Here is a 24,551-nt window from a genome sequence, read left to right as displayed (position 1 = left end):
CTTGGTGAGAAGGTGACAACAGTTGGTGCGATTATTCGCAAATGGAAGAAACACAAAGAACTGTCAATCTCCCTCGGCCTGGGGCTCCATGCAAGATCTCACCTCGTGGAGTTGCAATGATCATGAGAACTGTGAGGAATCAGCCCAGAACTACATGGGAGGATCTTGTCAGTGATCTCAAGGCAGCTGGGACCATAGTCACCAAGAAAACAATTGGTAACACACTACGCCGTGAAGGACTGAAATCCTTCAGCGCCCGCAAGGTCCCCCTGCTCAAGAGAGCACGTATACATGCCCGTCTGAAGTTTGCCAATGAACATCTGAAAGTTTCAGAGGACAACTGAGTGGAAGTGTTGTGGTCAGGTGAGACCAAAATGGAGCTCTTTGGCATCAACTCAACTCGCCGTGTTTGGAGGAGGAGGAATGCTGCCTATGACCCCAAGAACACCATCCCCACCGTCAAACATGGAGGTGGAAACATTATGCTTTGGGGGTGTTTTTCTGCTAAGGGGACAGGACAACTTCACCGCATCAAAGGGACGATGGACGGGGCCATGTACCGTCAAATCTTGGGTGAGAACCTCCTTCTCTCAGCCAGGGCATTGAAAATGGGTCGTGGATGGGTATTACAGCATGACAATGACCCAAAACACACGGCCAAGGCAACAAAGAAGTGGCTCAAGAAGAAGCACATTAAGGTCCTGGAGTGGCCTAGCCAGTCTCCAGACCTTAATCCCATAGAAAATCTGTGGAGGGAGCTGAAGGTTCGAGTTGCCAAACGTCAGCCTCGAAACCTAAATGACTTGGAGAAGATCTGCAAAGAGGAGTGGGATGTGTGCAAACCTGGTGGCCAACTACAAGAAACGTCTGACCTCTGTGATTGCCAACAAGGGTTTTTGCCACCAAGTACTAAGTCATGTTTTGCAGAGGGGTCAAATACTTACTTCCCTCATTAAAATGCAAATCAATTTATAACATTTTTGACATGCGTTTTTCTGGATTGTTCTGTTGTTATTCTGTCTCTCCCTGTTCAAATAAACCTACCATTAAAATTATAGACTGATCATTTATTTGTCAGTGGGCAAACGTACAAAATCAGCAGGGGGTCAAATACTTTTTTCCCTCACTGTATGCGAACCAATGCACCACGACTGTGTAATATAGCAACCCATACATTAGGCACCACATGTACAGTATTAATAATGTTTAGTTTAATATAGCATCGTTGATGCAAATGGATTCTTGCAAACGCAGAGCAACCACAAGCTGGAAGACAGCTAGACGGGTGAGCCAGCCCCAAACAGTTGCCCAAGCTCTGGAGTCCTCAATGTTTTAAGATATTTTCAGCCAATAAATTAGGATTTTTTTATATATTTTTTATTATATAGTAAAATTTGTATTACTCAAATGTACCATGACCTGAGCTGTCTGTTTCATGTATACAAAGGTATTTGAAATTCCTATTCGGTCCCCAGTAAGGAAAAGGTGCCCCACCACAGCACCACTGCCAAACAGAGAGGTGGATACCGAGCACGAGAAAATGAAACTCTCACCTCCTCTAGCCCAGGAGTGTCAATGCAGATCGACGGGGTGGGGGGTGGGGGATCACTCAATGCTCACATGAGGTCAGTGGACACGTCGACTGCTTCATTGAGTGCGCCGGTGTACGTGTATATATGTAATAAATAAATAAAAACTACGCGACGCATTCTTTGCGTGCGGTGTTTTTTAGCCGGCAGATGTGGCCGGGGTGCGCCAAAGGGCCGTGGTGAGCACGGCACAGTTAATTAGAGGCAGGCATGCGAGGCGGCAGGAAAGCAGGGCAGACCGTAATGATCGTGACCTCTGGCCCCGGCGCAGGATGCCACTGGTAATTTAACTTCAACGCAGAGGCGGTAATAGAAAGGCCGAGCGGCGCAGATAATTGGCGCAAACGTTGTTTGCAATGCATTAAAAGAAAAAAAGGTTTTAATCAAAAGAAAATGCAAATGAATAAGTGTAATTTAACAAGGGCATTTACATGCATCCTGCTGTGCGCACACCGGATTTCGATGTTTTAAAATGTAGCCATTTTTTTTGTGTGTGCCGGCTGTGTCTGATGAGGCGGAATGAAACGGGGAGAGAAGTGCCCTCGGTCCCACTGTGATGTTATGCGTTCGTCAACTGCTATACGCATGGGTTGGCTTCAGAGTTTAACATTTTTTGTCACACGGCTCAAGAGACCGGAGACTTTTCCTTTTTTTTTACCCGAGTGGCCAGGATTTGTGGATTTGCAGGTTTGTGGGTTGGTGCCAGAAGAAAATGAATCGGAATCTAAAGAGTTTGATAGAAACCAACTCATACATTACCAAGATTAATATCTTGGACTAATTCAAAGAGTTGCCTGCCCAATTATTTCTCTTCCTGTATGGTTGTCGCATAATTTGTGGTGGGTTGTGTTCACCACGGTATAATTGTTAGCACACTGCACTTGCAATCAATCCAGAGGTCGCCGGTTCAATCTCCCAGTGCAGCAATTTCAACAATGGGTAAAGTTTCTTGAATCCACCTGCCTCTGTCCACGCAGCAGTACACGAGTCCAGCACTGCTAGTTGATCGGCAGATCGTGTGTGGTGGGGTAAAAGGTGGGTATTCCCACCTCTTCCAGGATGTCTGGTGAGAGTGGAAGAGTAGGCCAAATGCTCTCTAGGGTGGCTCTATTGAGCTCCTTGCAGTAGAAACCCTTCCGCTGTGTCTCGTGTGTGCCCACTGTGTGCCATGTGCCGTGTGTCCAGCGCTGTATCCTCCACGTGCGAGGATACTCGAACGCTTTAATAAACTTCCTACTGCGACGCACACGTCAAGCGGCCAACGTGTGTTCCCATTTCACTTTGAACGCAGCCGCTTATTTAAAATAAATGGCAATGACAGCTCGGACGACTACACCGACATCATTGGGCTTCCTGTCATTACAAACATGGGCTTCATCGGTTGGGCTGAAATTACGCGGCGCATGCCACCCAACTCCACACGTGACACAAGATGGCCTGTCACAGACACAGGACGTTACAGTGTTATCACTGAATGTGTCGACAGACGCCCTCTTTGCTCGCTAATACAAGTCCAACCATGACACGGTGTGGCGTGCAAGCGGCATACACACAGGGCTGAAGTGCATCGCGTGGTCGAGATGCAGATGGGTGGTAGGCGGCATGGGGTTCCCTGTCGCATTCTGAGAATTCATGCCAAAGGGGTAACCGTGGAGGCAAGGCCGGAGCTTCAAGTGGGGCGGAACGCTCCGGTATGCATACGCAGCGTACGAGTAAGAAGCAAAGAGACTATATGATGGACCGGCAAACTTGAGATTTCATGTCAGGATATCATCGAGGTGAGCATTATGTATAAAATGCATTTTAAATGCACTGGAATACTGTTACGTAGTGTATCATGCATGTTAAATCTACTATAATACCCTTACATGGTATACAGGTAAAATAATAAAGGTCCAGTCTTGTAATTACTTGCTCACACCACTGTTGACAGAAGGCCACCACTAGAGGGACTTCTAGAGAGTGCCTCTAGATGGAATTTGGCCTACTCTTCCATGCTATGGAGTTTACAGTGCATATATTCAATGCGGTAGAATACCATTACATTGTATATTTGTTCGATGCGTTCTGGCATCTTTTTCAAAGCACTTAAAACGCTGGGCAGGGCCAGGGATGTTGTCCGGGAAGCAGTTTCTCAATTTGCAATGGCTAACACTCTCTAGTCAGGCAGCGACTGGAGGAAGGTGCAATTGGCCAGCGAGAGACACAAACATCCATGACCATAACTCGTGGCCCAGCTCGACGCACAAAGGGCCCTTCTGAGGCGACAGTGGGAAGGGGGAGGAGTGTGGGCGCCCGCGTTGCATTTACCTTCGCGGATGGCAGTGAAGGGCGTGCCTTCCTCCTCCTGCAGCCGGATCACTTTGAGTGCCACCAGCTTCCCGTTCACCCTGCATGACAACAAAGCAGTGAGACCCCACGTGCACCCTCCGTCCGACCCACTCCCTCGCCTCGTTACGGCTCAGCAGCGTAGCTATCGTGTGCGCAGGTGGTACAACTGCACAGCGGGGCCTACGGACCGGGTTACAAAGAGGCGAGTGGAAATTGAAGAGGGGTGGGGTGGGGGCACCATTTCATTCCTAGCACCAGGACCCATACCAACCACGCTACTACCCCGCTGGTTGGGCTCCGGAGCATTTGGTTTCTGTTTAAAGAGTGCATGACGGAGATCCGTGCGGGTGTTCCTGGATAAAGCAATAACACATGGTGGTGGTGCCACCTGGTTTAGGGGGAAGGGGAGCTTTCGTGAAATACACCGCTGTTTTGAAAAACACTGCTGCGACCATCAGCATTGGCCTTGAGGTACAAGAGGGTGCAGCCGTGGGTGTGCAATGGGAGTGCTAGAACCATGAATGGCAGAAATGGGGCATACAGGGTTTGTGGTTAGGGACAGGGTGAGGGATAGACCACTCCTGCATGGATTTAAGGTAAATACAGTCGTGCCCTGGGCAAAGAGATTATTTTACATTCCTAAAATGTAATCTTCTGCTGACAAATAATACATTTGTTGCAATTTGTTATATATCAATGCGACTTGCATATGTAAGTGGTGGTCATCATATGCACACTTTAAGACATATCCGTAAAATTGCGAACAAATTGTAAAGTTTCAAACTTTTGGCATCCATCACAGCTTTGTGAATTGCTCGGACTTCCTCATCGCACACCCCCTTAGGCTGTGTCTGGGCCTACTGATTGGCTGCAGAACTCTTTTTTTCTGAGCAGCTACTATTTTTCATGCCACAGTGCACAAAACAAGCGAATGATCAGATTCACAGGAGTGCAGTGCAGACGCTGCGCTGCATTCCCTATCGCTCGCAAGCATTAACATGCGAAAAGCACCTGTGGCCACGGAAAATGATGCGATCCTGCTGGGCTCAATTTGCTTACGCCCCACACCCCCATTCGAAACTCGGCTTGCTGAGAGCACCTCGTGTAATGTGATTTTGTTGCCGATTTGAATAACTTTCAACACGAGCAATTCCAGTTACGTGACGTGTGTATTAATCTTTTACATAGCAAAACATTGCCAATGGATCCGCGGCTTTAGGTAGAGTCGTAAGCTAGACATAGCTGGACATTGTGGAGCCTGGACAGGGTGCCATCCTTGCCCCCCGCCTGCCCCCCCATCCCACCACCTTGCTGTTGCAATGCCAGCACAGCCCCACCAAATATTTGAGGCACCGGCAGGCACAGCTGGCTTCCGGAAATTGGGCCGCACGTTCCGGCGGCGCCTGGGGCAGCCACCCTGCCTGCCCCACCCTTGCTAGGGCACTGGCTTTAAGGTTACACAAGACCGGCTGCCATGTTTATCCGTCCGGTGGCAGGGTTTTGTGGTGTGTGCAGGAGCGTCTACATGCAGCAAGCAAGGTGTGTGTGTGTGTGTGTACACAATTGTGAAATATACGGCTGGAATTTGAGCAAACTGATAGATAAAAAAATAGATTTAGGAGGCCAGTTATGGATGGGGTCTCTAAGTAGTGTGGCTCACTTGCTCTTGCCCTTGTAGACGGTGGCATAAGATCCTTCGCCCAGCTTCTCCAGCTTCTCGTATGAATCCACCTTCCCAAACTTCGGGCTCGTGGGCTGTAAAAGACCACATGGGCGTTGTTAGTCACAAGCATTTAAAAAAAAAATTTAAAACATTAAACTGCGCTGTAATTTTATCCGCTATTGCTGTATATCGCGTTGCACCTAGAAAGTCATCCTCATCTTTATTTGAAGCAATGTCTTGTGACATTTAACTCTGCCCTAAACCCAGAAAGGCTAGAATTTAAGAAGAGACGATTAGATGCTACAGGTGTTCCAGATTTGGCTACAACATAAGCACGGAATTGGGCCTACTTTTTCAAGTAATGTAACAGGGATTTCGAGGCAACTGTTTTTGGTAATTACATCATTATAACCCATTGTCATTCCACTGCTAGATGAAGGCTTCCCCACATCGCATTGCCCCTGGATTGGTTGCTGCACCACACTGGTCAGTACGGATTAAAGAAGGTGGTGGCCCAAGGACTGGTTTGGAATTCACACGCCACCAATGTTAGCCATGGCCAAGATCTAACCCCAATTTATCAAAGCAATGTTACGACTAAAAATAAATGAAGGGAGACAACGATGACTCACGACCACTCGTAGGTATGGAAATGTCTGCAAACACACAGGAGCATGTTAAAATTATTCACCAGCATGCACAAGCTGCTGAAAAATAATTCCCACGCGACGGTTATTACGTAATGAAAACGAAAGTAAGTGCCTTCACGGCAGGCCGCAAGCCCTGCACTGCGGTGGCCAAAGAAATCCACTTCCTTCAGACAGAATCCTTGGGCGCGCAGTCCCATTTGAAGTTCTTAAGTTGAAAGGAAAGCCGGCTGCTGGGCAAAGAACCCACGGGAATGAGTGCCAGCGAGTCCCTAGCGCTCATTTAAAGCTTGCCAACTCCACGAGGCATAGACGACTCTCCTCCTATCTCTATCTATCTCTATCTCTCTCGAGAGAGAGAGAGATAGAGAGAGATAGAGAGATAGATAGAACAAGAGCGTGAGAAGCGCCGAGCGAATCCACAGAGAGAGCGTTGGGTGAAAACTTACAACAGAAGATGCCCTAAAAGAAAGAACCCACCCCCACATTGCTTCCCCAATCCTCCGCTGCAAAATGGGCACGGGAGATGTGATCAGCATTTAAAAGCATGCGATAATGTATTAATATAATGGATGTATGTGACATGAAGTTAAAGTTATCTGGCTGTAACATTCGTACCAAGTATTATTATTAGAGGAGAAAGCAGCACATAGCCTCAGGCCAGGCAGGTTAATGTGTGTGCCGTGTCTGCAGCACATAAGCCACTGTGCCAGTGAGCCTTATTCTGCCTGTGTGCATTGGGTGTTCACCAAAGACTGTTTCATCCAGCACAAGACAGATAAGCATGCAGTTATTGCCAAAGCCCTCATGTTCCTAAGATAGCTGGGTTCTTTTAAACATTATTCTTGCTTGCACGTCTGCATTTAAATAACATTTGTTTAAAGAAAAAACGCTGTTATCTTTTTCTCCAAATTTATTCCACTTGTGCTATCGGCATCGAGGTATAGAGAATCCATTCAGATCTCTCACACAGCAGTGTAACCCTTGATATTAGACAACAGCCCACAGAAGTGGATATCACGGAGATAATTCTGAGATACATTGAAGCCATCAGTTGCATGCAGTATGACATCAACTGATCTTTTCAATTCTCAGAGCTGACATTTAAGCCTAATTAGGTGTAAAACTAAATTTAATTGGACGTGTTTTATTTGCGTGCTGACATTGGTGACAGGACTGAGACCATCAACTCACGACAGTTGAGGACCCAGTTGAAGCACAGGCAAATACCTGGATTTCAACCCAGGTCTAAGTGGTGCCAACTTAGCACTCTAACCTCTGAGCCGCACAATTACCTCATTGAATTACATAACAATGATATCATCATCTTGACTCAGGATCGACCGATTGCTGAATTAAGCCCCCCCCCCCATGTTATTGCCATATCTCATGGTTTTGCGATACAACAATCCATCTAGCACTTCAACAAGAGCTGATTTCACCGCTCCATCTCTGGGGTGCACGTTATCTTGGTCGTATTTCAATTTTTGGCTGCCAGTCCATAGTTAGTCTCGACCATTTGCCATCATCCATGCTAGCATCATGTTCTGCCCAAACCCACATTGCATTATTAATACAAAATAAAAGCATCTACACCTGTAAGGAAAATGTTGTGAGATTACAGTGGTGTTACAAGCACGTCTTTACATTCCTTTGTAACTCTCTTTGTAATGTTTTTGTATTTCTAATATTGACTGATCATCCTGTGTTCTAATAGTTTGTTCAGCTTTGCTTGATGAACAAAAAAAACGCTAGACCCTATCGTAAATGTGTCTAGCGCTGAAACCCTCGCTAGTCCTGTATTCTCGCTTGGCAATGCCTTTCAGAGGTGAGCTCGGCTTTTATCTTCACTGGAAATCAATCCCAGCCCAGTTGAAGGCACGCACAGACACTGATGACGAGCCTAAGCACACCGCCAACGCGGGCAAATGCCGTTACCCATCGAAACGGGGCGGGGGGGATAACAAATGAATGCATTACATCGATGTATCGAACAACGTTATCATTATCAATCAGAAGCAAGTACCGCAGTGGCTGGGAGATGCACTTGTAAGATCACTTGGTATATTGTCGGAACGTTGCAATTTCAAATGATGATTGGTGGCCAATTCAGCCAATCCTTCTGTGGTTGTTAAAATAAATACAGATATAGGGAAAGTTAATTTAGGCTGTCCCATGAATAAACTGCCCTTGCCATAAGAACATGGAATTTCCACCAATGTTTCAGGACCGTCACAGAATTTGAACACTGCCCCATATCCATTGAAACATTACAATCACACAGGTGTCTGCCCAACAATCTTTGTATGCATATCGGGGGGTATTTTATTTCTCTAAAGGGGGAGTGGGGAGAGGGGGGGAGTATATCCCTCCCCCCCCCCCCCCCCAGTTATTGCGCTGTACTACGATGCCCTATGACCTGGGTTAAATTCCCAGCCATGGATAACATAAGTGGCAAGTGGCATCTGAACCTACCCTGGTCTCCCCTAGGGCAAAAACCAGCTTCACATAAATGTCCAGTGCAGTATGTCAAACATCAGCACTGTGCCATGCCAACCTTCAAAGGTGCTCGATAACAGCACTCACCCTTATGGTGTACAAGGCTTAACTGGGGGTGGGGAAAGGGTGGTCTTTGTCATTTGGCCTCCGAGTCAAAATGTTCAGGTCCAGGCTCAAGACCTTTTTTTATTCCACTGCCTATGATGGATTGCCTCTCTCTACAAATAAATATACCCACTGTTCCTGTACAACATGTTGAGATATGGTCACATTTAGACACTATATAAATCTACATTTGTTCTGAATTTTATTGAATTAGGGGTGGAGGTGTCAGGAGGAGGATTATGATGTTGGATGATGATGATGAAGATAAAGACAATGAAGAAAATAATGATGCTGACCCTGATGATCCTCATGATAATAATTGATGACAATGGATGGTCCCATGGCAATGGACGGATGACACAGGTGGACGGATGGCACAAGCACTTACAGAACCCGGACTGGAATGGCGGAGCGAGCTCGGCGAGTCTCTGCCCGCCGTGCGGATGCCATCGTCCGTGTCGGACGGCGCACGCTTCACGCGGCCCGGGGGCCTCTCGGGCGGCTCCGAGGCGCTGTGGACGCGCCGCTGCGCCGCCACCGCCGCCGCCTTGGCGCGCCGGTCCTCGGGAATCGTCTCCAGCTGGGAGATGACAGGGTCGGCGGCGAGGACGCTGCCACGGCCCCCCGACATCCTCGACACGGACATCTGCGACAAAAGGGGGTTGAAGAACAAACAGAGTTCGTGTAATTTTCTTTATTTAGTAGGGCGTTTGGGGAAGCGCGGGGTGATTTATACCGACACAGATTAGCTTTCCGATGATTGTGCCTTTGCCCGTGTGGGCGGTGTGCTCAGGCACATCGGTGTTTGTACATGGCTTCCAACAGGCCTGGCATTGATTTCCAGTGAAGGTAGCAATCGAGCTCACGTGGAAACAGCATCGCCGAGCATGACAACAGCAGCAAGAGTTTCAACTACACCGGGTGTCGTTGAGCACGATGTCCAACGTTCCGCTCCACGTGCTGTCAACACGTCGGACGTCGCGTCGAACAGAGTGCAGTACAACCCGGCAAATAATCAGAGAGCTATACCGCACAACCGCGAAAACCTATGCACTAGTGATGATAATGATTAATGATGCTGACAACGATGATGACGGTAATGACGATGATGGTGTCTAGGGTCACCAGATGGAAAGCTATTTGATGGTGTCTGGGGTTTGCCAAGTAAATTCCATTTGCACATCTTGCAAAAGCGTGTCCAGTATTGGACAAAGATCAGTGATGCGAGTGATGCATTGCACTTTACTGCAAGTCACAATTAGGCGACTGCTTAATTCCCCACTTACGGAGGAGGTAACCTCCCAAGTGCAGGGCCAAAATCAATTTGACTGACGATATTATTTTTGTGTGTCCTGCTGCTGTTGGCCACAAAATGTGCAGCGCTTGAACAAATATGAAGTGCTTATTGAAATACCACAAGTGTAATAATAATAAACATCTCTCGTGTACGGATGAAGGTGGTTCGGAAGGCAGATGGATGGGTGGCTAGATTTGTTGATAGATAGGGAGGTGGACAGTGGAGTGCGATGTAGGTAGACTGGTTGATAAGTATGTAGATTGGATGGTAGACATGTCTGAAGATTGGTAGACAAAGGTAGGTGGATCTCCTGTCATGTTTCTCATTTGTAGGAGAAAACTGGAGCAAGGCGAGAAGATAATACAAACTCTTTGGTTCTATTGGGTAAAGTCACGTAGGTGAAAATAAAATAACAAAAAATCACGACGTTTCGGCCACAACACAAGCGGCCTTCATCAGGTGAAGGGACGAGACTGTCTGGAGGACAGCGCTGGAGTGAGAGAAGCCACGCTTAGATCACGACCTTTAAGCTGTGTGAGATGAAAACAAAGCGCCTTGACAAAGGAATTAGCATATAATTTAGCATTGAAATGGCTCATTGAAATAGCTAAGTTAAAGTATACACATCCGCAGAGGTACCCCTTGTTGTGGCCGAAACGTCGTGATTTTTTGTTATTTTATTTTCACCTACGTGACTTTACCCAATAGAACCAAAGAGTATGGATCCTAGCAGTCACGAAAGCTTTAAATCTAGAAAAGATAATACAAGTTTAGGGTTACTGGACGTAAAATTCTATTCAATATTTAACAATGATACATGGAGAGATATATTGATATAAAGAAATGGTTGAGATAGCGGGAATGACCTCAGAGCATATATAACCTGAATATAAATTTGACATAATAATTTGAACATAGTATGATAACTTGACGGTTCATATATATTCACACATATACAATTATATCTTCACATTACTATATATTTTATACAATGCTAGTCAATATCCAACTTGATAAATTAATCTTAAAAAAAAACAATGCTGACTGGCAGAAAATATATACCCACACATACATATATATATCAAACACCAATAGAAAAACATTTAGATTTAAGGTTACATTTTTATCACATCGACAAAATAGCACTGAAAATGAAGAAAAACTCAATGGAGTAGTGATAAACCTAATAATATGACAGCACTGCCCTTGACAGATGACATGTCTACAGTGCAGTCCTTTTCAAATGGCTCTGACACGTGGTTACACAGTGCACCGCTGGTTCCTATTTTTGTTGGCATTTGGCTGGAAAAATGTGAAATATTTGGCAAATTAAATGGAGACGGCCGTTTTGTACCCATCACACACTGCGTCGTGCATGGGGCTCATGTAAACAAGGTCAAGGGGCACCCTGTGCTGAGCACGCGGTGTAACGCAGCAAGGATGCAGATGGATAAGGATCAAAGATTCACATTTGCCACTGAATATTTTCCGGATCGCTGGTAGAATGGTGTAGGTGGCACTTGATTAATAGCCACGCGGCCATAGCGAGGGGTATGTTGGATGTGGGTTGTTGTGTGCAGAAATATTTTCCGGGTCGCCGGCCCAGCCAGACCCAGCTGAAATGATGCCCTGCTACATATGACAGGCAGGAGAGAGACCCAGTGAACGAGAGTAGAGGTATTGATTGGTTGTCAATCCACTGCTGCACAGTTCCTCCCCACATTGTGTGGGTTGTCGAGGTTTTTTGACCATACTTCACCGCACTGGGCAGTGTGTTTGTGAAGGCAGAGAGTATAAATGTCGGCACATAGACGTGCAGTACAACAATGGATTTTGCTGCCCTATCCTCGGCTGCCCACCATGTAGGTAATGGTTATTGTTTGGTTACTATAATTTCACTCGAGCAGTCCACCCCACCCTCCACTGCAAAATAAATATACAATAACTACCGTATACAAAGTGGAGTAAAGAAATAAGTATCTAAACATTATAAGAATTGCTTGCAGGATTTTTTTGTTTTTGCCAATGTGCAGTTATAACGAAAACAAGGAATGCATGTTCGTTTCACGTAAACACGCAGCAGATGTCGTGGGCAGTGGCAAAGCGAGGCAGGCCCTTCCATCAATTCAATTCGCATTGAGAAACGCTGACAGGAATACTTCATGGCGGTAACCCACCCCTCAATGGCCCCACGTGGCCCGGTAACAAGGGCGATTCTTTCTAGCGGTTGCCGGTCGATTGTGAACGGAACCATCGGTGTTTTGGGCTCATTGAATAAAACTAGAGCTCTATTGTTTTCTTCTCCATTCCATCTGCAGTCACGCAGTCGTCTCTTGGTGTTGACTATGAAAGAGCGGGCATTTAAAAGGGGCTTCGGCGCAAACCAACGGAACTTAGTCGAAGCTTCACTTCACCGAAGACCTAATTACAGGAGAGGCTGTTGTGCCGTGAATGTAATTGCACTTGAATGAAAATGTCTTGCATTCTGAAAGGGGGGTAAAATATAAATAAGTGCATTTCCTGCCTTTGTCTTTCTCTATTAATGCAGAAATGAAAACAAGATGGGCTTTTATGCTTTACATTCCAAAGGGAAATAACTGAATTGTTCAACAACAAGAACAATAAATAACACAAAGATGTTTTTCACTTGCTTTAGGACTGGTTGGTGTTGCTAACACAAAACCCTATTTATCCTGGAAATGCCAGCATCAACTCAGAGAGAGATGCATCACATCCGCGTGTTTAAACACAACCTGTGCGCGTCGCCGCGTTGGGTGTTTGGATATCCGTATCGGAGCGATTTCAGACGTTATATTTCCAAAGTGCCGTGACATTTAGAAGGGGCGCGCACACGCACGTAGCCACGGAGCGTTTGCTCATTATTTTTTATAGGCTTCCCCCTATAGCACTCAACCTCTGCTCCTCATTCACGCAAAGAGCGTCAATGAGCTCTACGGGAAACGTACAAAATGAATTCCATTACTAGCGTCTGGATTGAAAAGCCGGTATGTGGTTTACTGCAATGAACAAAATTCCCGTTGCAACCCCCACACACAAAGGCTGTCTGTATCTGTTCCTAAACGAAGAGCACTTTATTTCATTACGGCAAATAACACATAACAAGGTAAACAAAGACACAAGTCCCCAGTGTGGTCCACAGAGTCAAAGTTGAGGACAAACTTACATCCGAAAGCAACAACTCTAAAGGTTGTCACAGATCACATGGGGGTGGTGTGGCCAGGACCATGCCCGGCTGCCTTTGTCTCTCTCTGTGTGCTAATCTTTACACCATGCATCAGGTTCTCATTGAAGGCAGAGATGACCAATGGGAGGCCAAGAACCCGATCAGATAATCACCACTGATGTTGGCCATGGCCAAGAAATTGAACTCAGTGCCCGTATTCACAACCAGGTGCCCCACAACCCACCTATTGCTCTTATTATTATTACCCATTCTTACAGTGAGGGAAAAAAGTATTTGATCCCCCGCTGATTTTGCACGTTTGCCCACTGACAAATAAATCATCAGTCTATAATTTTAATGGCAGGTTTATTTGAACAGTGAGAGACAGAATAACAACAAAAAATCAAGAAAAACGCATGTCAAAAATGTTATTAATTGATTTGCATTTTAATGAGCGAAAAAAGTATTTCACCCCTCTGCAAAACATGACTTAGTACTTGGTGGCAAAACCCTTGTTGGCAATCACAGAGGTCAGACGTTTCTTGTAGTTGGCCACCAGGTTTGCACACATCTCAGGAGGGATTTTGTCCCACTCCTCTTTGCAGATCTTCTCCAAGTCATTAAGGTTTCGAGGCTGACGTTTCGCAACTCGAACCTTCAGCTCCCTCCACAGATTTTCTATGGGATTAAGGTCTGGAGGCTGGCTAGGCCACTCCAGGACCTTAATGTGCTTCTTCTTGAGCCACACCTTTGTTGCCTTGGCCGAATGTTTTGGGTCATCGTCATGCTGGAATACCCATCCACCACCCATTTTCAATGCCCTGGCTGAGGGAAGGAGGTTCTCACTCAAGATTTGACGGTACATGGCCCCGTCCATCGTCCCTTTGATGCGGTGAACTTGTCCTGTCCCCTTAGTAGAAAAACACCCCTAAAGCATGATGTTTCCACCTCCATGTTTGACGGTGGGGATGGTGTTCTTGGGGTCATAGGCGGCATTCCTCCTCCTCCAAACACGGCGAGTTGAGTTGATGCCAAAGAGCTCCATTTTGGTCTCATCTGACCACAATACTTTCACCCAGTTGTCCTCTGAATCATTCAGATGTTCATTGGCAAACTTCAGACGGGCATGTATATGTGCTTTCTTGAGCAGGGGGACCTTGCGGGCGCTGCAGGATTTCAGTCCTTCACGGCGTAGTGTTACCAATTGTTTTCTTGGTGACTATGGTTCCAGCTGCCTTGAGATCATTGACAAGATCCTCCCGTGTAGTTCTGGGCTGATTCCTCACCGTTCTCATGATCATTGCAACTCCACGAGGTGAGATCTTGAATGGAGCCCCAGGCCGAGGGAGAATGGCAGTTCTTTTGCGAATAATCGCACCAACTGTTGTCACCTCACCAAGCTGCTTGGCAATGGTCTTGTAGCCCACTCCAGCCTTATGTAGGTCTACAATCTTGTCCCTGACATCCTTGGAGAGCTCTTTAGTCTTGGCCATGGTGGAGAGTTTGGAATCTGATTGATTGATTGCTTCTGTGGACATGTGTCTTTTATACAGGTAACAAGCTGAGATTAGGAGCACTCCCTTTAAGAGTGTGCTCCTAATCTCAGCTCGTTACCTGTATAAAAGACACCTAGGAGCCAGAAATATTTCTGATTGAGAGAGGGTCAAATACTTATTTCCCACATTAAAATGCAAATCAATTTATAACATTTTTGACATGCGTTCTTCTGGATTTTCTTGTTATTATTCTGTCTCTCACTGTTCAAATAAACCTACCATTAAAATTATAGACTGATCATTTCTTTGTCAGTGGGCAAACGTACAAATCAGCAGGGGATCAAATACTTTTTTTCCCTCACTGTAAATGTAAACTACATTTTTAAGTGTGTTCATTTGACCGATTTAACTGATTAACCAGGCAGCCGGGTAAATTAAATCGCAAGCCTGCCCACCCATACCCTTACTTGTTGTGGCGGTGGTCGAGGCGCCAGGTCGTCGAGTTTGCAGGGCAGTGAACTGGCCACTTTACCCTACCACTCTCTAAAATGTGGTGAACACGCACGCACGCACAACGCTACATTATAGCTTCATTGGGCCAGTTTTAGATCACTCAATAGGCCAGGTTAACTTCTGTAATTGTTTGACATTCTTTAGCTTGGACCCCCCCCCCCCCTGCGAGGGTGGCCTCTGTATTCGTGCGTCATTTGTCCTAGGGAAAGTACACACACACAAAAAAGATCCCCCGTGTAGCCTTAACAAACTGTCGGGGCAAGTGCTGTTAGGGAGCACCTATAAAGGCCGGCACGGCACACGAGGGGGCGAGTGGTCAGCACCACCAGGTACTCATTTGAGGCTGAGTCGACCTAGGGGAGGCCCAGGACCGGTTCGGATAATCGTCACTAGTGTTGGCCGTGATCGGGAATCGTACTCGGGTCGCCAGGTTCGTAGTACAGCGCGCTAACCGCGACACTATCCTTACACACGCAAGCATGCACACACAGAGACTCTTGATGACTCTGCAGGAACAGTGCGGTGGTTCTGAAACGCTCCAGAATGAAAGGGACCGTTTTACTTGCCACAAATAAATAATTAAGCTTGCGTCAAACCAGGAGCCATTGCTCACAGAACGAGTCCTTGCCTATAAGCAAATGGCAGCTCACCGGCATTGGTTCAAGCAGGCCTCGCACTGTTGACGAGACAACGAATTTCGACACCGGTGCAGTGTTTTTTTATGCTTGTGGTGAACCAACGCTACTGACAAGATGGCAACTCCAAGAAGGCCGTGCGACCGACGGCTTGCGTGTGAGAGACAGATGTTACGTTCTACTCCCCAATAGCTTGACAACTGAATAAGGTTGAGTATGTATGTTGAACTTCTTTCGCACCGTGCGTAGCCAACCGTGCTAATCGCAGGCGCTACATTTTCTGAGGTGTTACACTTCAGAATGGATGCTTCCTTCTCGTGATTTTTCTCTTACACTGCTGTTTGCATGCATGCCATTTAAGTGACACGTGAACGTATCCACATGTAAATAAAACGACAGAACCCACGAGTAAATCACCCTAAACGCGCCAGACGTCGTTAAATTGCCTGATATGTGACTGGGTTGGACCTGGTTAGTACCTGGATGCGTGACCACCACGGCTTGCCACGTGTTACGGGTGTGTGGATATGAGGGGAACAGGGAGAAGGCAGTGCTGAATGTTACCCCCCTGCTGTACGCTGTGGGATTTCTCCAGATTCTCCGGTTTTCTCCCACGCAAAAACCCAACTCCCCGTTGGCGGAATCGGCCAAATATCCCAATGCAGCAGAAGGTGTGCAGGGGAAGGAAAACAAACGAAACACAAGAAATGAGTGTTCAATTCAGATTTAGATTTCAAAGTGCGTAACTCCCAATGGCTTCCGAATATGTCAGTGCGGCAAATGTCAGCGCGGGGCGCGTGATTGTGTGCGGTGACCATGCACACTTGCCTTGAACGCACGATCGAGAGGTGCCACACCCATCAGTACACAGGTCACGAGTCAAAGTGCTTGTGAATGGTGGTGAAATGGTTGGGAGTGAACACGGGTAATTGCAGATTCCCCCTTAGATGCCACTGAAATTGCATTAGCATGTTGTGCAATACAAACGGTGTTTGCATTTTTTCATCGCCTTAAATGTTACACGTTTCATCGCTTTTGCAATATTAAATTGTCCACGATAATCTTCGTATTCTTCCCTCCTTTGCAAGGGAGACAAGTGACCTCGTAGATTTATCACCCGATTATAAGGAAATATATATATACTGACTGAATTAGTTCTAATAACGCCAGGCCAACGGCACACCACTGAGTACAGTATTTCAATGAGGACGATAAATCAACGCCTGAAGATATGGTTATTGAGAAACAATTGTGCTTAATAGCATTACACATTAATACCATGCGATAAAATGTATTCGTCTACAAGCACCTTTGGTAGCATTTGATATGGGCTCACGTGCCCTAATTCGGACTACGCTGTGTCATTGTGGCATTCAGATAGGAGGGCAGCGTCATCAGACCGGCTGAGAAGAGGTGATCAAAGGACGGGTTGAGAAAAGAGAAAACTGTCCTGCAAGAATTCACATATAATGACAAAAAACATATAGGGATGGATGTTGTATGGGATTAGAATGGAAATTTAAATTAGGATAATCACTTTTATGAAGAAAAAAACGCGTAAGAAAAAAACTTGCATAGCAGCAATGTCATTAAATTCTTGTCACGCTTTATAGCTCGGGCGAGTGGCGACCACTTGACAATTGACAGATTTGTGGCTGAGGAAGATGCAAATTACTCGTACAAATGAGATGTGCACGAGCGCTCGTACATCTCCCAGAAGAATCATCTCCAGTTAAAGAGTATATCGTTCAAATTGTCAAACATTAAAAATTTTACATTCAGATTCAGCATAACAAGTTAAATAAAGGGCAAGTTTCCTACCCCCCCCGCCCCCCCCCACCTATGTTTACCCAACAGGTTGTGGTTGGTGGGGTAAATTGTGGGCACCTCAGCTTCTTTCAAGACCTCTACCAAGATATAAGGCCAGCGTGAAAGAGGAGGATAATTATCCTCTAGGAGGGCTCAATATAGCTCCGTCTACTAGAGGCCCTTCTGCTAGCAGTGGCGTGAGCAGGAAATTGCAGGCCTGCGTCTTTACCTTAAAGGCAACGCTCGCCACCGTGCAGTTCCCAGCTACTGTTCAATACAACCATCGACAACAGACACCACCAGCGTAAACACTGCGCACAGACGACTGCTGCATCCCTACCAACCTGTTAACCTTAATGGGGAATGCTCTACGCTCACATGGTACCAACGTTTCACAAAAAATCAGGTTTGCACGTTCTCATGGCTCCCACATCCTTTCCACGCGCTCGGCGTTCTCCCGGCAATTGCCGGGAACCTTGACCGATGCAACATGAACCATTAGCCACCTCTGCGAGTCTGCACTCTTTCGTGCACGTCCGCGCGCGTTGGTGCAAGGTAACCATCACCGTGGAATATCATTGACTGCTCTTGGAGCTGCCGGTGGGTGGTGGGGGGGGGGGGCTGCTTGCCGCATGATGGGGGGGCCACAGGAAGTGGAACTGCAACTGGCGCGTTGCGCCCATCGTGCACCACCCTCGACTCCCCGCTGGCGTCGCGAATCATCGCTCGGAAAGGCACCGAGAGGCTCGACGGCGGCGCTTGGGGAATCTTAACGAACGCAATCCAACCTCGCCACGCAACGCAACACCAAACGCGCCATTAAATATTTACTCCGGGTTATAATTGCTTCGATTGAGGAAAAGTCCTGCCGCAGGACCCTCACGGTAACGGAAGTCGTTGGCGTCGATACGTTTAATCAAGAGATGCATCACAGCGGCGCTGTTTACAGCAAGCAGCGCTCGTACAGTGACGCTATCACAGCTTTCAGCTGCAGTTGCTTTTCATCTGACCTATTTTTTTTCTCCCCCTGTACGAACATTACTACATCACTCTGTGATGCAATCATCTTGGCTTCAATCCAAGCCTATGACTGACAAGCAGTGTCCTTCGGAGATAGAATTGAATAGCCGGCATCAATCAGAACCCATTATTGGCAGGAATGGAACTCATTCCCTTTGCAAATGCTCACCCAACGAGCTCATGATTAACAATTTGCAGGGAATGTGCCTGACGGTTTTTGTTTCATCAAATCAATGCTGCAGAATATGGTGTATAAAAAATGAGACAATTTTTGGTGACCAACATTATTATCACCACAATGTTCCACCGAGTCACTAGCACCGATGATGACAGCCCACTCACGATAATGGTGATGCCGGTGGCTGGCCATGACATTGGTTATAATGACGATGATCAATCGAGAGCACACAACTGAATGCAGCCCATCATAAAATCCCAAGAAGCGTCCTTAATGCACGAAACAACCAGGGTGCTCAGAACATCACCGATTGCTCTAATAATGTAATGGAAACAATTTAAAAATAAAAAGCAGAATAAATCGGTCCTGCAATTGTGCAGTGAGCTCACATGAGGCATGCACATTCACATACACAATACTGTCAATCCTATTCCTAAACGGAAATGATAGCACGTGTGGTTAATGTTAAATATGGTGATTTGAAAGTACAGTATTCAGATATATGTTTTATTTCATGTAAGCCTGATCTGAAGCACAGAAGCACACGCGACGCTCAATGGTACTCACCAAGTCGCACACATTAACCACAGAACGGTGGGTATTGGAAAATGCATTAGTTACAAGGAAACAAATTAGCGACGGGGTTATACTGCAAGGGGATACGAGGGAGAACCGCATACCAAGGCGCACGTGTACGCACGCATGCATGTGCTCACGTGCGGCGTCTCTAGATATATAAACATTCGAGCTCGAGGGGGAGACTGGGCGACCTCACAAGGCAGAGGGCTCAATGCTTCTGCCCCACCGGGCGAGCGAGGAAGCAGAGCTGCTGCCGCTGCTGCTGCTGCGGTGCATTTTCCTGCTTGGCCGCGCCTCGGCATGCTAAGCTGGCACGCCGAGGATGAGAGGGAGCAGGAGGTGGGGGGGGGGAGCAGGAGGTGGGTGGGGGGGGAGCAGGAGGTGGGTGGGGGGGGAGCAGGAGGTGGGTGGGGGGGGAGCAGGAGGTGGGTGGGGGAGCAGGAGGTGGGTGGGGGGGGAGCAGGAGGTGGGTGGGGGGGGGAGCAGGAGGTGGGTGGGGGGGGGAGCAGGAGGTGGGTGGGGGGGGGAGCAGGAGGTGGGTGGGGGGGGGAGCAGGAGGTGGGTGGGGGGGGAGCAGGAGGTGGGTGGGGGGGGGAGCAGGAGGTGGGTGGGGGGGGGAGCAGGAGGTGGGTGGGGGGGGGAGCAGGAGGTGGGTGGGGGGGAGCAGGAGGTGGGGGGGAGCAGGAGGTGGGTGGGGGGGGGGAGCAGGAGGTGGGTGGGGGGGGGAGCAGGAGGTGGGTGGGGGGGAGCAGGAGGTGGGGGGGGAGCAGGAGGTGGGTGGGGGGGGGAGCAGGAGGTGGGTGGGGGGGGAGCAGGAGGTGGGTGGGGGGGGGAGCAGGAGGTGGGTGGGGGGGGGAGCAGGAGGTGGGTGGGGGAGCAGGAGGTGGGTGGGGGGGAGCAGGAGGTGGGGGGGAGCAGGAGGTGGGTGGGGGGGGGAGCAGGAGGTGGGTGGGGGGGGGAGCAGGAGGTGGGTGGGGGGGAGCAGGAGGTGGGTGGGGGGGAGCAGGAGGTGGGGGGGGAGCAGGAGGTGGGTGGGGGGGGAGCAGGAGGTGGGTGGGGGGGGGGCAGGAGGTGGGTGGGGGGGGAGCAGGAGGTGGGTGGGGGGGGAGTAGGAGGTGGGTGGGGGGGGAGCAGGAGGTGGGGAGCAGGAGGTGGGTGGGGGGAGCAGGAGGTGGGGGGGGAGCAGGAGGTGGGTGGGGGGGGCAGGAGGTGGGTGGGGGGGGGGGTCTCGGGAGGGAAGGGATGGGGAATGGGGAGGGAGCAAGAGGGAGAATGAGAGGGAGGTAATGGGTAGAGCAGTCACAGGGACAATAGAGAGAGGCCTGGCCAATTGCAATGGGTGAGTACAATATTACACGTATTAATCAGACTAGGGATGCCGAAAACAAAACCAACCTCATTGTGAATGATCTCGAAAGCACACTCGAGCCTACCATGGTCGGTGATCGCCGTGGTATAACAGGTGTTGTAGGATGCTGGGCTATGTGGTGAGCAGCAGAGGGCAATGCAGCGAAATGTATTGTTGCATTATACTTCTATGCTCCCCACCTTCCCTACCACACACCGACTAGAATGGGGAAGTATATCGCCAAGCAACGCCAGCGACCTGCGTGCGGCGGCGTGTGGAGGCGGCCATAATCCAGCGATGGAATTTACAAAAGGGCTGTTCATTATTACAGTTCCGTAAAATCGTTTTCACCATATCGATGCTGATGTTTAATTATATACATGCAGCAATCGAGCTACATTAACAACCCATATTCTTGGTTCTTTCGGTAAAGTCACGCAGATAGAAAATGAAAGCCATTTTATTTATTTATTTATTTTAAATTTTGATTAAATTTTACATTTTCTATCTACGTGACTTCACCGAAAGAACCAAGAACATTCATTCCTGCAGTCACGAAAGTTTTAAATAAAATTTTAACAACCCACTACTGAATGAAGCCGCCCCCCTCCCATCATCCAAAAGTGAAATGCAAAAGAGCCATCCGTGCATGTACACATTGCACGTTACAATACTCTTCGATCAGCTAGCCTTGATGGGGTTTTTTTGCTGTTACATTTAAAGGGTTATTGTGAAGCGGTTTGGATTCAAAGCCTGTGCAGCCTAGTTGGAGGTGGTGGGGGAGAACGGAGTAGACAAGATGGGCCAGAGGAATGATGCTAAGAGAGACACATGAGTGACACGTTCAAGCAGCAGCACTCTGCTACTCTCGAGGGCCTGGCCAAGGTTTCATTTGAATGAACGTATCCAAATTAAATCAACGGTGTCGAGCAGCAGATAATTTATAAAACAGCAGGCTGCCTACGACTGACAAAATAGGCACGTGATATTTATTGTAAATTATAGATTTTATTTTAGGCCTTGGTTTGCGAGGACGATGGAATCAGCTCGTGTGCAGGTACTCTACGGATCATTATATCACAGCGTCGCAAGAAGTGGAGAGAGCTTGGGGAGGTCCTTCAGTTAGCAGATTTATTGTGGCTGCTGATGATGAAGATGTGTCTTTAATGAAACCCTTTAACAAGGTCAGGTCAAAATGTAGAGCTGTTTTAACATGTTGTTCAATCAAAAAACGGTTATTTTTATTGCAGACATACCAGACTCTTAATTTGCATCGGTAATCGAATATTTAAGGAGGTTGAGAGATATTATTTTAGCTGAAGAACAAATTCTTGATTGTATTGACTGTTTACTTCGTTTCCACTACCGTGGACTTGGCAAGGTTTTGCGAGGAAAACAATTCTGCGATAACACGGCGGTCAATGGCAATATTCTTGGGATTATACTCTGGCAAAAATGTGTAGGCGTTAAAAGAAATCTCACAGTAAGCCCTGCTGCCTGATAGATGGGGGGGGGGGTAATATAAGCATCCCCAGCATTGTAACGCTAGCTGGAGAATTGACCTTTACAAAAAACAACGATATTTGCATAGTGCATTTCTGAGATTAAATTCTGAAAGGCAATTCATCACTGTATGTGGGTAATTATTTTATGCAATGTTTCAGTGCTTACATTATTTCCTGCTGGATCACAAATTGGCAGTGTGAGTCGAGTCCATGCTATGTTTAAATTCATTTTCCCACGAAATATTTTATTATTCCAGTACTTAGTTACTCAGCTTTTGTCAGTTTTCAATGTGGACTGCTTTGTCGCACAAATTAACTTGAACATCATTCAACCTGACCCAAATGCAAGTTTCTGTTTAAAATGTTAAGTTAAAATCTATATCGTCATTTAATTATGTCTACGACATAAAAAAACTGGATTAATGATGGAGTGACAAATACTGAAATTCGCCCGAGAGGACGTACATTGAAGACAATGAGTGATGAATGCTGGTCGTGTGAAGGTGCAATGTGGATTATTATTATTATTATTATTCAGAAGCATGACAGTTTGTGGCATATTGCGAATGCCTTCATTCAGCAGAGGACTTCTAAAGGCCTAATGATTATGTATTGTTATTTTTCTGTCAGTTGGACACTTGTGTACAGACACTTAAATACAGACTTCTTAAACTGAAATCCTGTGTTCAAGTCAATAATTAGGGTGAACAGTTCAAACGAAGTTTCAAAGACCCCCTAATGCGTCTAATTAGTTTTCAACAGCGGTTGCCCTACAACAAGATATGTGCCCTGTCATGGCAATTTGGAATAGTGAGAGAAAAAAGTATTTGATCCCCTGCTGATTTTGTACGTTTGCACACTGACAAAGAAATAATCAGCCTATAATTTTAATGGTAGGTTTATTTGAACAGTGAGAGACAGAATAATAACAAGAAAATCCAGAAGAACGCATGTCAAAAATGTTATAAATTGATTGGCATTTTAATGAGGGAAATAAGTATTTGAACCCCTCTCAATAATACAGATTTCTGGCTCCCAGATGTCTTTATACAGGTAACGAGCTGAGATTAGGAGCACACTCTTAAAGCAAGTGCTCCTAATCTCAACTTGTTACCTGTATAAAAGACACCTGTCCACAGAAGCAATCAATCAATCAGATTCCAAACTCTCCACCATGGCCAAGACCAAAGAGCTCTCCAAGGATGTCAGGGACAAGATTGTAGACCTACACAAGGCTGGAATGGGCTACACGACCATTGCCAAGCAGCTTGGTGAGAAGGTGACAACAGGTGGTGCGATTATTCGCAAATGGAAGAAACACAAAATAACTGTCAATCTCCCTCAGCCTGGGGCTCCATGCAATATCTCACCTCGTGGAGTTGCAATGATCATGAGAACGGTGAGGAATCAGCCCAGAACTGCACGGGAGGATCTTGTCAATGATCTCAAGGCAGCTGGGACCATAGTCACCAAGAAAACAATTGGTAACACTACGCCGTGAAGGACTGAAATCCTGCAGTGCCCGCAAGGTCCCCCTGCTCAAGAAAGCACATATACATGCCCGTTTTAAGTTTGCCAATGAACATCTGAATGATTCAGAGGACAACTGGGTGAAAGTGTTGTGGTCAGATGAGACCAAAATGGAGCTCTTTGGCATAAACTCAACTCGCCGTGTTTGGAGGAGGAGGAATGCGGCCTATGACCCCAAGAACACCATCCCCACCGTCAAACATGGAGGTGGAAACATTATGCTTTGGGGGTGTTTTTCTGCTAAGGGGATAGGACAACTTCACCACATGCAAAGGGACGATGGACGGGGCCATGTACTGTCAAATCTTGGGTGAGAACCTCCTTCCCTCAGCCAGGGCATTGAAAATAGGTCGTGGATGGGTATTCCAACATGACAATGACCCAAAACACACGGCCAAGGCAACAAATGAGTGGCTCAAGAAGAAGCACATTAAGGTCCTGGAGTGGCCTAGCCAGTCTCCAGACCTTAATCCCATAGAAAATCTGTGGAGGGAGCTGAAGGTTCGAGTTGCCAAACGTCAGCCTCGAAACCTTAATGACTTGGAGAAGATCTGCAAAGAGGAGTGGGACAAAATCCCTCCTGAGATGTGTGCAAACCTGGTGGTCAACTACAAGAAACGTCT

General features: G+C 47.1%; 1 protein-coding gene and 1 long non-coding RNA gene across 10 annotated transcripts in view; one reads left to right on the top strand and one right to left on the bottom strand.

Moving 5' to 3' along the window:
- Window positions 1-9,322, top strand: part of LOC142924226 (uncharacterized) — a 44,550-nt gene extending 35,228 nt beyond the window's left edge. The window contains exon 3 of the long non-coding RNA XR_012941408.1: window positions 9,198-9,322. This is a non-coding gene — a long non-coding RNA (uncharacterized LOC142924226). The remainder of the gene's footprint in view (window positions 1-9,197) is intronic.
- The window catches only part of CDK14 (cyclin dependent kinase 14), a 135,459-nt gene that overhangs the window by 95,943 nt on the left and 14,965 nt on the right, over window positions 1-24,551 (bottom strand). For 5 of the 9 annotated variants that reach the window (XM_032951406.2, XM_032951407.2, XM_032951409.2 and 2 more), the window contains exons 4-6: window positions 9,223-9,480; window positions 5,581-5,675; window positions 3,900-3,979 (exon numbers count right to left, since the gene is read on the bottom strand). In XM_032951406.2, coding sequence (XP_032807297.1) covers window positions 3,900-3,979; window positions 5,581-5,675; window positions 9,223-9,480 — 433 coding nt within the window. Of the gene's footprint in view, window positions 1-3,899; window positions 3,980-5,580; window positions 5,676-9,222; window positions 9,481-19,533; window positions 19,760-24,551 lie in introns of those variants that run through there. The other 4 variants (XR_012941406.1, XM_032951403.2, XM_032951401.2 and 1 more) reach the window with 2 other exon arrangements.

This window comes from Petromyzon marinus, chromosome 10 (genome assembly GCF_048934315.1).
Source record: "Petromyzon marinus isolate PM22_M1 ecotype Great Lakes invasive population chromosome 10, UKy_Petmar_22M1.pri1.0, whole genome shotgun sequence".
Classification (NCBI taxonomy): Eukaryota; Metazoa; Chordata; class Hyperoartia; order Petromyzontiformes; family Petromyzontidae; genus Petromyzon; species Petromyzon marinus.
Note: the sequence above shows the minus strand (reverse complement) of the source record. Positions and strands in the feature narration are given on the sequence as shown.